The 13,958-nt window shown below is 38.9% G+C and overlaps 1 protein-coding gene across 1 annotated transcript in view; it reads left to right on the top strand.

The window, feature by feature from the left end:
* PSD1 (phosphatidylserine decarboxylase 1) overlaps window positions 1–12,262 on the top strand; it is a 380,407-nt gene extending 368,145 nt beyond the window's left edge. The window contains exons 11-12 of the mRNA XM_089418442.1: window positions 11,171–11,293; window positions 11,413–12,262. Coding sequence (XP_089274568.1) covers window positions 11,171–11,293; window positions 11,413–11,589 — 300 coding nt within the window. The 3' untranslated portion in view covers window positions 11,590–12,262. The remainder of the gene's footprint in view (window positions 1–11,170; window positions 11,294–11,412) is intronic.
* The last annotated feature ends 1,696 nt before the right edge of the window (window positions 12,263–13,958 follow it).

Genomic DNA, 13,958 nt, shown 5'->3' with positions numbered 1-13,958 from the left:
TTAGGAGAATCCTAGCGTGTTAATCTGCTAGATTATAGTTGTGTCGCAGAACTGGGTGATTTATGAGGGTCTATGTCAAATGGGTTTTCCCCCCTTAGGATGTAAAGTTGTAAAAGTCATGATGTAAAGTGTCTTGAGGGTTAGAAAATGTTTTAATCCCCTCATAAGTCCTAAGTCCTAGGTCCTAGGTGATTTTTCCAAAGGCTAAGTTCGAGGATCCATTTAAAAATGAATTAAAAAATTAAAAAAATTAAAAATAAATAAATAACTAAAAAATAAAATAATAAATAAAAAATAAAAAAATAAAAATAATAATAAAAAATTATAAAATAAACCAAAAACCCTAAAAAATAATAAAATAATAATATTTTGAGTAAATACATGCAAAATTTCATTTTTTAATGAATTAACAAATTCGACGGATGAGATTAAGAGATGTCTTGATCCTCATCGACGGTCGAGATCATTTCGACATGGATCACTCGAACTAGTCGATGGGATCATTTCCTTTAAATAGGGTGCTAGGGGTCATTTGAGATCATTCGATCTGTGGAGTCTTGTGCTGAAGAAGCTCTCTTGTAGTTCATTTTTTCTTGTGCAATAAAGAAGACTTTGGGGTTAAAAATCTTGTTGGTGTTACTCTTCTGAAAATGCTGTAAGATTGTTCTATTTTTTCTGCATAATTTCATTTTCAGCCATTAATGATAGCTTAATGAAGATTGATCTAGGCACAGGTATCTTGTCTGATCTTTGGGGTTTGAATGATAGTTTAGATTCTGAAATATAGTGGCAGGTATCTCCATTTGATCGGGGTTTCACTATTGTTTTCTCCTTCTATGTTGATGGTTGATTTTAAGCTGTGCAGGAAATCCTTTTTTCAGATTACCGGGCGTTAGGGGAAGTTCTCGGCTGAACCAGCCAACTCCCTAGTTGTGTTTTCTGAAAGAGCCCAGCCAGTTCTTGATCCCGGGCTTATCATTCGAAATTTTTTTTATGAATGCATTCAGGGTTTTCTGAAGCATTTTACATTTAAATTAAATTCTGATAATATTACTGTGATTATTGCTAAATCTGACATTTCAGGGGCCAAAATCTGTAAATTAACCAGCTTTTGGGGTTTCAAATTTTGTTGTATGCATTATGTTGCGGTTTTTCTTCTCTCTTGTAGATTACAGGTACATCTGATCTAGAAACTCTCAGGGTTTCATCAGGAGCTTTCAATTTCTTCTGAGAGCTTGGCTTTGGACCTGTGCTATCCCATCTACCATGCCACGTCTCACGCAGACTTGATCTGAAACCTCAAAATACATGTTGGGGTTTTCTGGCAGTTTTGTTCATATATCTGAGCGTTGCAAATCGCCATCAGAACTCGCACAATATTGAGAGGATGCAGATCTTGGCCAAATTATCTTGTCCACGCATTGGCATACTCGTGCATACGGTGAAAATCATTAGTTTTCTTCTACCTAAGGTAACCACGGCATCTCACGCAGGCGAAGCAGGTGATTTCCGAATTGGCTGTAGCGTGCTTTTCAATTCATCGATGCTTTTTCTTTTACGTGGGTTCTTCTTGGATGCTTAAAGAATATTTTTGCCAAAAAGAACAAGCTCCCGATTCGGAATTCTCCTTGCTCACGGTTATGCGTAGCCTTTTCCGATCAACATAACAGCAAATCAATTTCTGTGGAGGGTGGATTGCGGTGAAGCCCATCTGCGTCCCCTGGATATGATTCAGTGTTAAAGATTGTCCTTTCATGCCTTGGCCCAAGTGCTTTATTTAGTGAAGGGTTATCGTTCACTCTGATAGTATAGATCTTTGGATAGAACGAAGACGGTGGAAGGCCCTGCATTTTCTAGTGGAACAAATTGCTACTATCATGATCAACGCCGCCGCAGCATCCAGTGTGAGAGAATGACTGTGTGTTTCTGCGTGTAGTCATCAGGTGAAATATTCCTCTCCAGGTAAGAAGCCCGGTCTCAAACGACTCGTTCCAAGCCAGAGACGCTCATGTAATCTGTCCGCCGTCTTCACTCTCGGGCCAGGTAATGACTGCGTATCGTTTTTTTATTTGTCTCAGCGTGAGTAAGTCGCATTTCAGTCCAGGGTTTCGATTTCGTTTTGATGATAAGCATTCAGTGTTTTAGTAGATCTATTCTTAAATCTGACGTTAGGATATTTTATTGCATAGTTTGTAGTTTAGCAGATATTTACTTACTTAGATTGTAGTTTAGCATTAGAAAGGTTTTCCCTTCCTTTTTTTTTAGGATTCGTTTAGATTTTAATTTAGTTTTATTTTAGTTTTAAATTTACTTTGAAAATCTTAAAAATTTCAAATCATATATATAAAAAAAGAAAAAAAAAAAAAAAAAAAGGGAAATGAATTTTGCAATTTCAAATTTAGCCCGGGAAATTTTTAGTTTTCATCTTTTGTGCTGAGGCTAATATTTTGGCGTGGGAGTTAATTTTTATCGTGTTTAAATGTTCATTTAAACATTGACTGCATATATGTAATCTCTGGTGGTTGTTTAAAGCATTTACTCTTTTAAGTTGAGCTATTGAGCCTTTATGGTTATCTTGTATCTGGCAAAAGTTAAGCTTTTCATGATAAATGATCGCTCTTCATGGTTTATATTGTTGCAGTATCTGGTACTTAATCGATTAAACATTAACTCCACAAGGCACTGGTCCGCTAAATTAATAAAATCATTTTAGTGCTTCGTGTCTCCCAAACCAACTGGTGAACAGTTGGTCACCCATTTTCCTGTAGGGTCTACCCCCCTTAGCCTTGGGAGACAGGCTTAAACGGAGAGATCGGGGATCAGGGTGACAGCCCCCGGTCTGAGCGTTGTCGTGACAATCTGTGCGACAACACCTCTACTAGGACCCCTACTAGTTTGAGCGGTAACATTTTGGCGCCGTTTCCGGGGACTCGAAACCTATGATTTGTTCCCCATATGACATTATTGATATATCATTCGGCGACTCCATTGGAAGGACAAAGCTCTAGTTCTTCATTGTACTTTAAGGTCGATGCTTGTAGGGTGAAGCAAGCATTTTTCTAGGCATCTTTCAATGCACCCTGGCGACTCCTACATAATTTACATGTATATCTATATAAGTTGTCTTTCTTTGATGATTTTCCCTCTGTGGACATCACTAGCATCCTTGGGCAACCTAATCATGTCACAGGGAGGATGGTACATGGGTGCCCATATTTGATGGTGATCCACTCTCTACAATTGATCACGTGGAAAGGTTTATGTGCATGCTTCAAAGGAGAAAGTAGTCCACCAAGATGTCCTTATACTATTGTTCATGAGCTCTCTCCATGGTCATAACTCATGGTTGCATAATCACGAACCTAGGAGCACCTCATCTATTGAGGAGTTTATTCATGGCTTTCTTAGTCATTTTCAAGTATGTCCTGCATTAAGCATTCATGAGGAAGCCATCATCAAGCATCATCAAACCTTGAAAATCTAAGTGATGAGCGGGAAGACAAGTCCTCCTTGGGTCCACATGATGAAAACGATGATTTTGAGAACACGTGTTGGGGAGGATGAGTCTATAGAAAGTCAAGTTGAGGTTGACCTTACCTTTCTTAAGGATACTACTCTTGATGACTCTTCTTTTGAGAACTGTGGGGAAGGTAATCCCATTAGCCCCTTGAAAGTTGATATTGGAGATTATTTTAATATTGAAAAGGAGAAATGGGAAATTGTTGGACCTCAATTCAATTAATCTCCCATTTATGATACTGACATGGAGGATGAGGTTGGGATTAGTCTTCGCTTTATTTATGATGACATACCCATCGATACCTTTGGGAAGGACGATTATTATTTTCCCATGCACGAAAGCGGGCAGTTGGAAATCATTGATTCTCGTTTTTGGGAAAACCCTATCTTTGATACTAATGATGAGGCCCTTGCTCCTATCTCCCTCCCTTATGATTTTGGGAGTATATCCAAATCACTTGAGCCTTTAAAATATGATTTTCAAGAAAGGATCCCCATTGAATACAATACCTCATCTTCCCCATTGCCTTTCCTTCTTGTTCATCATTTTGAGTCATGCACAAGTGATTCCCTCTTCCCTTGTCATATGATCTCAAGTGGCCATGAGCCCTTTCCCCCTTTTGAGTATAGTGTCAAGGAAGCACCCCTCATTGAATATACTTTATCTCCTTAGATACACCCTCAGGATTATGATCACTCCATGACCTTCCCTCTCCAATGTGACCATCATATGTGGGAGGCTCTTGCTACGCTATACGAGGGATCTTTCGAGCAATGGAAGGTGTATCTTGAGGAGAAGCTGAGATCCACAAGGATGCAGAAAGGGGAGTGCATAGACCCCTTCCTCACTAGGCTTCATGATATTGGAGACCAACTGTCTATAGTAGGGTCAACGCCTTGGCATACAGGATTGGTGTGGTTAACTCTAAACAACGTTTCCAATGAATGGCAGGTCTTCGTCCAGAGTATTCTGGGCAGAGAAAAGTTACCAGATTAGGATCGAATGTGGAATGATTTGTAGTAGGAGGAGATGAGGCGAGATTTGGTGAAGACCACCATCAGTGGTAGCAGTGGGACGAAGCAAGTAAAGGAAGAGGAGAATGTGGCCCTCGCATCAAAGGGGCAGCAGGAGTAGTGCAGGAGGAAGAAGGACGTTTCCAAGGTCAAATGCTTCAGATGTGGTGAGCTTGGCCACAAGAACACTCAATGTCCTCTCAGAAAGAAGGATAAGGAGGAGAAGCAGGATCAGCAGCTTGCATCTGTAGAGATTGACAGGCTGCCCTCCAGATTGGCATGATCACCGATATACCTCCAAGAGTGAGGTGGGGTGATTTGGTTTTGTAGCCCCAAAGAGCTACAGGATCAGCAAGATTCTTGAGGAGGTCCACCTCATGAATCAATACCTTGCTACAGGAGCCCATAACGTTCAGGGGGAAGATGGATCAGTGGCAGTTGGTGCAGTCTAGTGTCGGAGTGACAGATGCAGTAGCTAGTAGTAAGTCAAATACTAGGCAGCGCAGTGCAGAGTTGGCACAGTGCAGAGTCAGTAGCAGCGCAGCCGCAGAGGCTTTAGTGACAGCACAGAGTCTAGTAGCAGTCAAGACTCGGGTGACACATGCATCATACTGATCATAGTTGATTCAGTGTTTTGGATGCTTTTCAGTTGCAGTTGTTGTAGTTGCAACAATAACAAATGGAGAGGGAGTTGCAGTTGTTGTAGTTGCAACAATAACAGATGGAGAGGGAGTTGCAGTGTTGGTAGCAGTTTGGAAGGGCTAGCAGCAGCACAGATGCAGTGTATATCAAAGTTGCGTAGTAGTTGATGGGCAGCAGCGTGACAATAGGTGGTGTAGAGACAGGGTGTTGCTTCAGTGGATTGTAGTGCTAGAACACATTCCTCACTAAGAGGGAGTGTTAGTTTTTGTAGCATCAGATTTGTTCTAGCCACAAAATTTGGTGAAGAGGCTAGAATACATTTATTCTCCAAAACCCATAAATTGTTTCTGGAAATTCCACCTAGAGACGACTTAATTAAAATAATTAATCTTTTTTTAATGTTTCCTAAGTCTAAACTTAGGAAATATGATTAATTAAAAGGTATTAATTAAGTCATCGTGAGAATCTTCTAGAAGAAGACATGGGTCGAGTTCTAATTAATCTTAGCCATAGATTATGTTTTAATCTTGGTCATTGATGTCTCAACAAGAGATTCTAAGAAGAAATTCGATGGGGGTTGGAGAACACACTTGAGACACCAAGGATTCAATTTTGCTGGGAAATCGATCTCCAGAGTAGCAACATTCAGTTGCTGGAGGTGATTTAGTGACATCGAAGCAGTGAGAGAAGGTTAGGGATAGTAAGGCCGGAGGGAAATTTTCCAGTCTGGTGAGTGCATTGCAGAGAGGCAGTGAGTACCACAGAGAAGCAGCAAGCGCCACAGAGAAACAACGCAATGCTTTAGAGGGGAATTTGTATTTTTCCTGGGGAGAAGGAGTGGGAGCCTGGAGGCCAGGAGAATCGATCTTCCAAACAACAGTTGATCAGTTAGCGACAGAGACACTGGTCCAAGTTGTGGGACGTGTCATTGCGTAGGCTGATACAGGGACTGCGCAAAGGCAACAGAGAGCAACTCAACTTGAGCCAAGGTTAGTGTCAGATTGCCAATGGGAGTGAGAATTTTCTCACTAGACTTTCTGTCAGTCATTTCTCTGTATGGATTGCTAGATTTGAGCATCCATGGATTTCTTGTACTCAAATTTACTACTGCATAATAATAAAACCCTCAGTTGTTGCATCGATTTTCTCTAGTTGGGTTTTTCGAGGGACTTAGTCCAAAAATAACTATGTAATTGTGTATGTGTGCATCTATTCTTCCATCGTTATTTTTCTTCCGCAATATTTTATTTGTGAAGGCTGCAGTGTATTAGTTTCGATATTTACCCTAGAACACAGTAAATAATTTGTTCATTTTATTTAAAAAATGGAAGAAACTAAATCAGTTGCTTCAGTAGGATTCAGGGTTTCCGAATTTTCACATCTCCTAGGACTTCCTTTTACCTCGACTAGAGATCATACTTTCCTACCTCCCACCCGCCTCATCCTCCCTGTGATTGTGTTCGCATTTGCTTTGGGATTTGTTACATGAGTAATCATACTGGCACACATATGTATATTGATATGATGATATGTTGGTTGCATTGGCTTTATGATTACACTTAGTATTAGCTTTACTATATGCATGTTAGAACTTAGGGTAGGATGCATTGCATGCTGATTTTCGCATTAGAACTAACATCATATGATATTTTCATGATAGATTAGTTGCATCTAGATTAAAATTGCACTTTATTTTCTAGTTGATTTTTGTGGCCTAATACTAAGCATGGGTGATCATAAGACACCACAAAAGCATGCTGCCCCATGTGCTTGGTCTTTGATATGTGCAGGTAATAGGCCTACGATACCAAGAGATTGTTGGTGTTTTCATGACCTCCCGTTGGCGCAATTTCATGCACTTCCCAAGAGGTCATGTCCCAGTTGGAGCCAAAGGTTACCAACCTCCTGTGGGTAGTGTATATAGGAGAAATTTTTTCTCATAGATGGTCTTCAATCAACAACCAGCAGCCCCTTGCAGCCCCCAGATAGTTCGATGTGCCATTTTCTCCGCCACCTGAGCCAGCCATGTGATCCCTCACCCATCTGTTATGAATGTATGTTTGAAGGTGGGCCAACTGACCCCAAAGGTATGACTTTTCATTGGTTTGGTTGGGTAATTTCGTTTACTTTTCATGGGCACTTTTGGGCATGGAATTGTGGGGGGATTCAATAGAAAGAGTGAGTTAGGTCTGTATTCTTGTCTCCACTACCCGATTTCATGGTCACCCATGTATCCTAGCCCAGTGGGATCTCCTTTACTGGCCAGTAGCTTTAGGAATGGCACTACATTGGGAAATCCTGATTTTGGTTTCGTGGTACTGTATCCCGATACCACCTACATTACTCCCCTTCCACTCATTTTAGCCCCATTCATCTCTTTCCCCATCTGGGTCCACACGTGTCCACTGGTTCCACATAGGATTAGCCTCCCCCTCCCCTTGTCCACAACTAGGGTTGGCCCTCGAACGATGCCCCAGAGGTTGATGCAGCTAAATAGAAAATAAAAAGCACAATTTGGCCACTCTCAACAGGGAATGTACAACAAAATGCAAAAGATGACTGGGACATACAAATTTAGGACGTGAGCAAAAGTCAAACATGGGCTCTACCCTTTATCCATGACCATCACCCTGGTTCCTATGGGCCCTAGATGAGCCCCCTCCATCATTAAGGAACCTATGATTGTGCCAAACCTTGGTGGGCAATGAACTGCCCCATCTTAAGGGGGTATCCACTACTATATATTACACATCATGCTCTCATCCCTTGGAGCCCTGAGCAATTATGAAGAAAAATCAATGAAAGGAAAAAGGCATATGAAGAAGGGTGGAAAAACAAAGGTCGAGGTAACTCACATACCACGATTTGCTCCCTCCTACACTCATATACCCAGGTGTGGGCTTCCCTCATTATAGCTACCCTTGCACCATGACATGTGCCTGAAATTTGGAATGTTTTTGCAAAAAAAAAATTCAAAAAAGGATAGGGAATGAAAATTTCGCTACGGGGTGATTTCGGGAGCACGCTCTAGGAGCAGGTTCGGGGGGGGGAGCCGCTCCCCCGCAACCCTGCCTCAGACATACATTGGAGCCCTTGGATATGTCAAAATGAGGTGGGAAGACACCTCTATATATACAAATTGGTGAGGGTCAACAGACGTGACGTTTGGGCTTTATGAGCCTACATGGAGGTGAGGCCAACCTTGATAATTTACATATGAGTGGGCATAAATTCAAAAACCCATTTCTCCTTATCCAAATTTGATGATCTTTTGGTCAATTTTTGTCCTCTTGAAAAAAGGAATTCAATGCCATAATTATCTTCTTCAAAAGACCTGCCGAAAGTGGAATTTGGCCCTAGTTGCCAATTTTAACATTTCTTCAATTGAGGGAGATCACCTTGATGTCTTTGATGATGATGGAAATGCTTCTTCTTGCTTCCTTAGAATGTGGAGACTTCCCAAGGTGCTTCAAATGTAGAGTCCTTCTTTGATTGAGTGGAGGTAGGGTCCTTCTTGAATGTAGAGTCTTTGAGGTCTTCTTCTTCTTGTTGCTTCTGGATGGTTTGATCTTTGAGATGAGATGGGTAGTCCTTGATGCTCCTTATTTCCTTTCTCTAATATGATGTGAAGACTATTCCTTCTTGATGGTTTGATGTCTTGACTTTCTTGATGATCCTTCTTCAAGCTGCCTTTCCTTTTTTTGTCACCTTAGCTCTGATACCATGTTGAGAAATCTAGGGGCAGCAAGTTATCTCATTTCTCTTACTTTGATAACTGCTTGTGATATATTTTAGACTTAACTTGATTAGCTTCTTCTTTGAATTTTTATTATTATGTTCTTATCATCAAACAACTACCAAACCATAAAGAACAATGAGACAACAGGACACGAGATGGGCTATCAGCCAGGGCCAAAACCTGTCATTTTGAGAGGAAAACTCACAAGAACTCTTTTTTTCTGATAGAACTTCAAATGACGAATTCCAAGACCTATGAACCTTGACCAAAACCCCTCCAAGACCAAGTCAAACTTCTCCTTGAAACACTTCCTCCACACCAAGTCAAATTTGCCTTCTAGCAGCGTGTACTTCTCCTTTAACCAAGAATTTCAACCTGCAACCTTGACTGCAATTTTGACCTCTCTTACCTGCAACTTTCGGCCTCCTGCAATTACTGCACTTCATACGTGTGAATGTACTTGATGCTGAAATGGCCGCCTCCTCTCTTCGCTTGATGTGTCTCTTCTTTCTATACAACTCAGCTTGTATTGTAGGACTTCTTGACACCAAATAGTGATTTCTTGACAGCTCTGAACTTCAGCCTTACTGCAGTCACAGTTGCCCTAATTATTTCGCACGTGTGAGGTAAAGTAGCCCAGAAAACAGTTCGATTTATCTTCTTCTTATTCTCCTCTTCTTCGCTGGTTCTTCTATTGCTTGCACAAACTTCTTTAGTGCTTGAGTGGGTGATCTCCAAGGTGGTCGACTAGCCTCTTATATATAGGCTTCCTGTCCTAGCTTGTAGGCCAACTTGTCACTGTCTATAGGCTGACGTGACACTTGAAAAGGCTGACTTGTCCTGAAGCATAATGACAAGGTCTTGGAGGGTCTTTGACTCTATTTTGACTCAAATGATTTTTTCTTTACAACATGTAACATGCCCAAAATGGTCTTCCATACATGACAATGGCTCTTAGGACTTGTAGACTCAATAACAAGCCCTAGAAGCATTCTATGGGTGCTTGACCTATAAATCAAATAACCTTGAGCATGAAACCCATGCCTCAAGAATAAAAATAATAAATTTATTTTTCTCTTTACATTAAATACATAAAATCATGATTACATATGTCATTATGAAGACCGAACCTAGTTACATATTTCAACACCTTTATGCACAGATACTTTTTCATACAGCCAATGAAGAGGTTCAGGATTGTGAGAGAATCCTTTTGTTAGAAAATTCAGTGGATCCAGCAAAATAAAGTCTTCAAGATGAAAGCCAAGATAGGGTTTTGACACTGCAGGCACAGATCAGTCATGTATGGCAGGAGATCAGATCACTGATGCAAAAGCCTAATATTGCTTCACTTTCCGCCTGCATAAATAATTTAGGAAGTGGCACAGGAGGAAAAGTTTTGTTTAATTCCAATGAAGAAGAAGATCTCATGGAGCTGCACCTGTTGCAGAACAGGCAGCCTCGTGAGATTAAGAATAATATTAAAACCCCGATTTGAGGGGAACGAATACTACACTTCACTGAATGAGCTTCACCTCATTTCTCATAATTACTGTGCACACACTTCTCAAGATGCAGATCACTGGTCCCTGATGCAGATCCTTGTGAAATAAATTGCCATACAGAGATTTTAGATCTAGGCTGCTAACTTAAGGAAGCCAGATCCGATTAACAAATATTGTTGGAAGAAGCTTGTGCCATCAATTTCACACTTGCAAATTCATACTATTTTCACCATATTCCACATGAAAAATACAAGAAATGATTCTTCAGCATATATAGTAAAACAATTACACTTTAACTCAATAAAAAAAATTGAAAACTTCATGACCTTGTTGTGCCGTTGCAATTCCAAATAGGTGTAGATCTGCGTTTTATTGTAGAGACCTCTAAACTCAGACCTCACCTTCCATGGATCACTACCATGAAGGAGCTAGCAGGCTCTTTGAGAATAAAGAGCTTTGATACTAGGTTAATATTCAATGAGACACAACGAGATTGCACAAAAGGCTTAAAGCCATTTCTCAATAACATATTCAGTCCAATATATCAATACATAGTACATTGACGTAAACACCTCTAGGCCTGGATATGCTTTCACACTAACAATTCATAAATAGATAAGGATGATACCTCATCAAGAGATAAAGATAACTCATAAACAGGTGATCTAGGACTTTGTGACTATATAGGGACTCATAGGATAACACTCAGTTTTCTAAAATCTGTCTGATATTTTTGTTTTTGTATTGGCAGCTTCCAATTGAGCCAGAGCTTAAAACAAATAGGCCAAAGCTAAGCTTATTTCATACTGAACCTCCCAATGAGCGTATGTATGGGAACAAAGATGCAGGCTTGATGATTAAGAAGGGGCAAGAGGTGGGAGCTCAGATAATTCATACTGACTTAAGTTAGGATCGAAAAGCCAGAGTTGTAGTTAACAATTTTTTGTGTTATTGATATGTGCATCTCTGATATCATTTATGAATTTTTAACAGATTGCTGTATTCAATATGGGCTCCACAGTGGTTCTTGTATTCCAAGCTCCCTCTGCAAATACATATCAAGCTGATGATGTTACTTCAGAGATGGAGCAAAGCAGCTCACCTGGATTCAGGTTTTTAATAAAAAATGGTGATAGGGTCCGAATGGGACAAGCTATAGGGAGATGGTGAGTTAAAATTGAAGATTAAGCCGTAAAGGTTTTTGCAGAAATGACATCAAAGGCTAGCCACTGGTTTTTCGTCTAAAGAAAGTCCACTTTGAAAGTTCCTTTTCCTCTAACTTTTTCAGAGTTGGGATACTGAGAAAGTCAAGAATATAGTCATGAGGTTAATTGGTTAGCAGTTCAGATTGGCAGAGTAATTGAGGTTTCAACTTTCCCAATGTTGGTGACTGACAAATCATACTATAGAAGTGGAGATGAAAGAAGGCTGTGGTTTGCCCTTGTTAGTTTTTTATGATTCCATGATGTACATTTTAGAGAATTTCAACTGATTTGTGGAGCCATAAAAAACGTATTCATTGCTATACCTTTTCAAAAGAATGAGGCATTGATAGAAAAAAGCACCCTCGTTTCAGCTTATCCTATTTTGTAAAAGTTGTTTTGAGGAGGCTGGTATATCTTTGTGTTTTTTTTTCAACAAGATATCCCTGCTATGAGATATTTTCAACTTAGATCAGAAGATTTCGTGCAGCATGTTCTTCCATCTCTTTTATGAATCCTCAAATTTCGTGTAATAGAAACATTTCACAATAGGTTTATTCCTCGTTATTGTTTTCTTGATTATCACAGTATTATATTGCAATACACTGGTCATGAAGATAATCGCAGTATGCTTTGAAGAACTCACTCACAGATTACTGGGATGATGGTAAGAAGTTTTTCTGACTTGCGCACACAAAAAAATATTGCAATACACTGGTCATGGAGATAATCGCAGTATGCTTTGAAGAACTCACTCCCCGATCACTGGAATGATGGTATGAAATTTTTCTGACTTGCACGAAAAATAGCCTTACTGTAGTTTTAGAAAATTATTATCAGTCCATATATTTGGGTTGTTGACTTTTATTCTAATATTGCAATATTGAATAGACTAGTCATGGAGATGATCGCAGTATGTTCTTAGGTACTCACTCCTAAGTTACTGGACTGATGGTAAGAAGTTTTTTCTATCTCGCACTAAACATACCCTTATTGTAGTTTTAGACATTTATTACAGATCCATATCTTTGGGTTGACTTTTGTTATAATACCATATCTTCTGTGAAATTTCTATATCACGCTTTACGCGAGCAGACTGAAAAGGTATGTACCATGAATTAAGTGGCATCCAGCTATGCACCCTGTACTAAGTGACACGGGGCAATTTTTATTGCGCCGAGAGGCATTCTACAACTCAGTGTAAGGGAGATGTGGAGATGTTAACGGTTACATGTAAACATTTTTTAAATTAAATATTTTATATTATAATTTTGTTTTTGAAAAGTAAGAAAATTTTCAGTAAAAATCACATCATTAGAGTTTTGTGGACGCGTTTTGAACCATCCAGTGTGGCATCGTATGGACAAGATGAAAAACAAGATCTCGGCATCAAGTTAAATAGATGAAGAGAAAAAAATTTAGCCGTTATAATATAACGGTTAGATTTGACTAAATAAATAATATTTTAATATAAAGAAATAGTTGTTAGAATATAATTGTTAATATTGAATTAAGGAAAATTTTAATGAAATGAATATCTAAAAATAAAAATAAAATAATATTTAAGTCAAACCTAAATAATAAAAACAATAAAACAACTAATAAAATCAATATAATAATATAATAAAATAAAAATAGTATTTGGGTCAAACTTAAATAATTGAAACAATTAATTCTAAAAACTTAAAAATAAACAAAAATAATAGATGGTCAAACTTAAAAAAAAAAAAAAAACCCAAAAAAATAATAATAATAATTAATTAATTATCTAACTAAATAAATCAATAATGGAAAAAATAATAATTGTTTATTAGTAGTCAAGATAAAAATACAAATAAATAATAAAAATTAAGAAATTATATATATATATATATATATAAACTTAAGAAGAAATGGCAGGGATCCAACAACTGCTAATTTTCTAGTCATCGTCTCTATTCAGATTGTTTGGCCTCCTTTCAATCTCTATAGCTTCCCTAAACTTACGGTGATGGAAATGATCTATCTTAGCAATGACTCGGGTATCTTCAATGCAGATGTGGTGTTTTGTCTTTTCCGCATGTTCTGCTAATGTTAAGGAGTGGGTCCTCCCATGTTTGATGTCTGTCACATGTTCCTGAATCCTCTGATTTATTGAGTGGCCAGTTTCACCAACATAGGGTGTTCCACATGAACAAGGAATTACATAAACACCTTTCATATTCTTAGGGTCCACCGGGTCTTTTACAGATCTTAGAGATCTTTGAATAGTGTTAAGGGGCCTAAAGGTTGAAGGAACCTTGTGCTTTCTTAGGATCCTTGCAATCTTGTCAGTGATCCCTTGTATAAAAGGAAGGT

The sequence above is a fragment of the Pinus tabuliformis genome, chromosome 6 (assembly GCF_031772625.1).
Source record: "Pinus tabuliformis cultivar Carrire ecotype Pingquan chromosome 6, CPIR1, whole genome shotgun sequence".
Taxonomy (NCBI): Eukaryota; Viridiplantae; Streptophyta; class Pinopsida; order Pinales; family Pinaceae; genus Pinus; species Pinus tabuliformis.
Note: the sequence above shows the minus strand (reverse complement) of the source record. Positions and strands in the feature narration are given on the sequence as shown.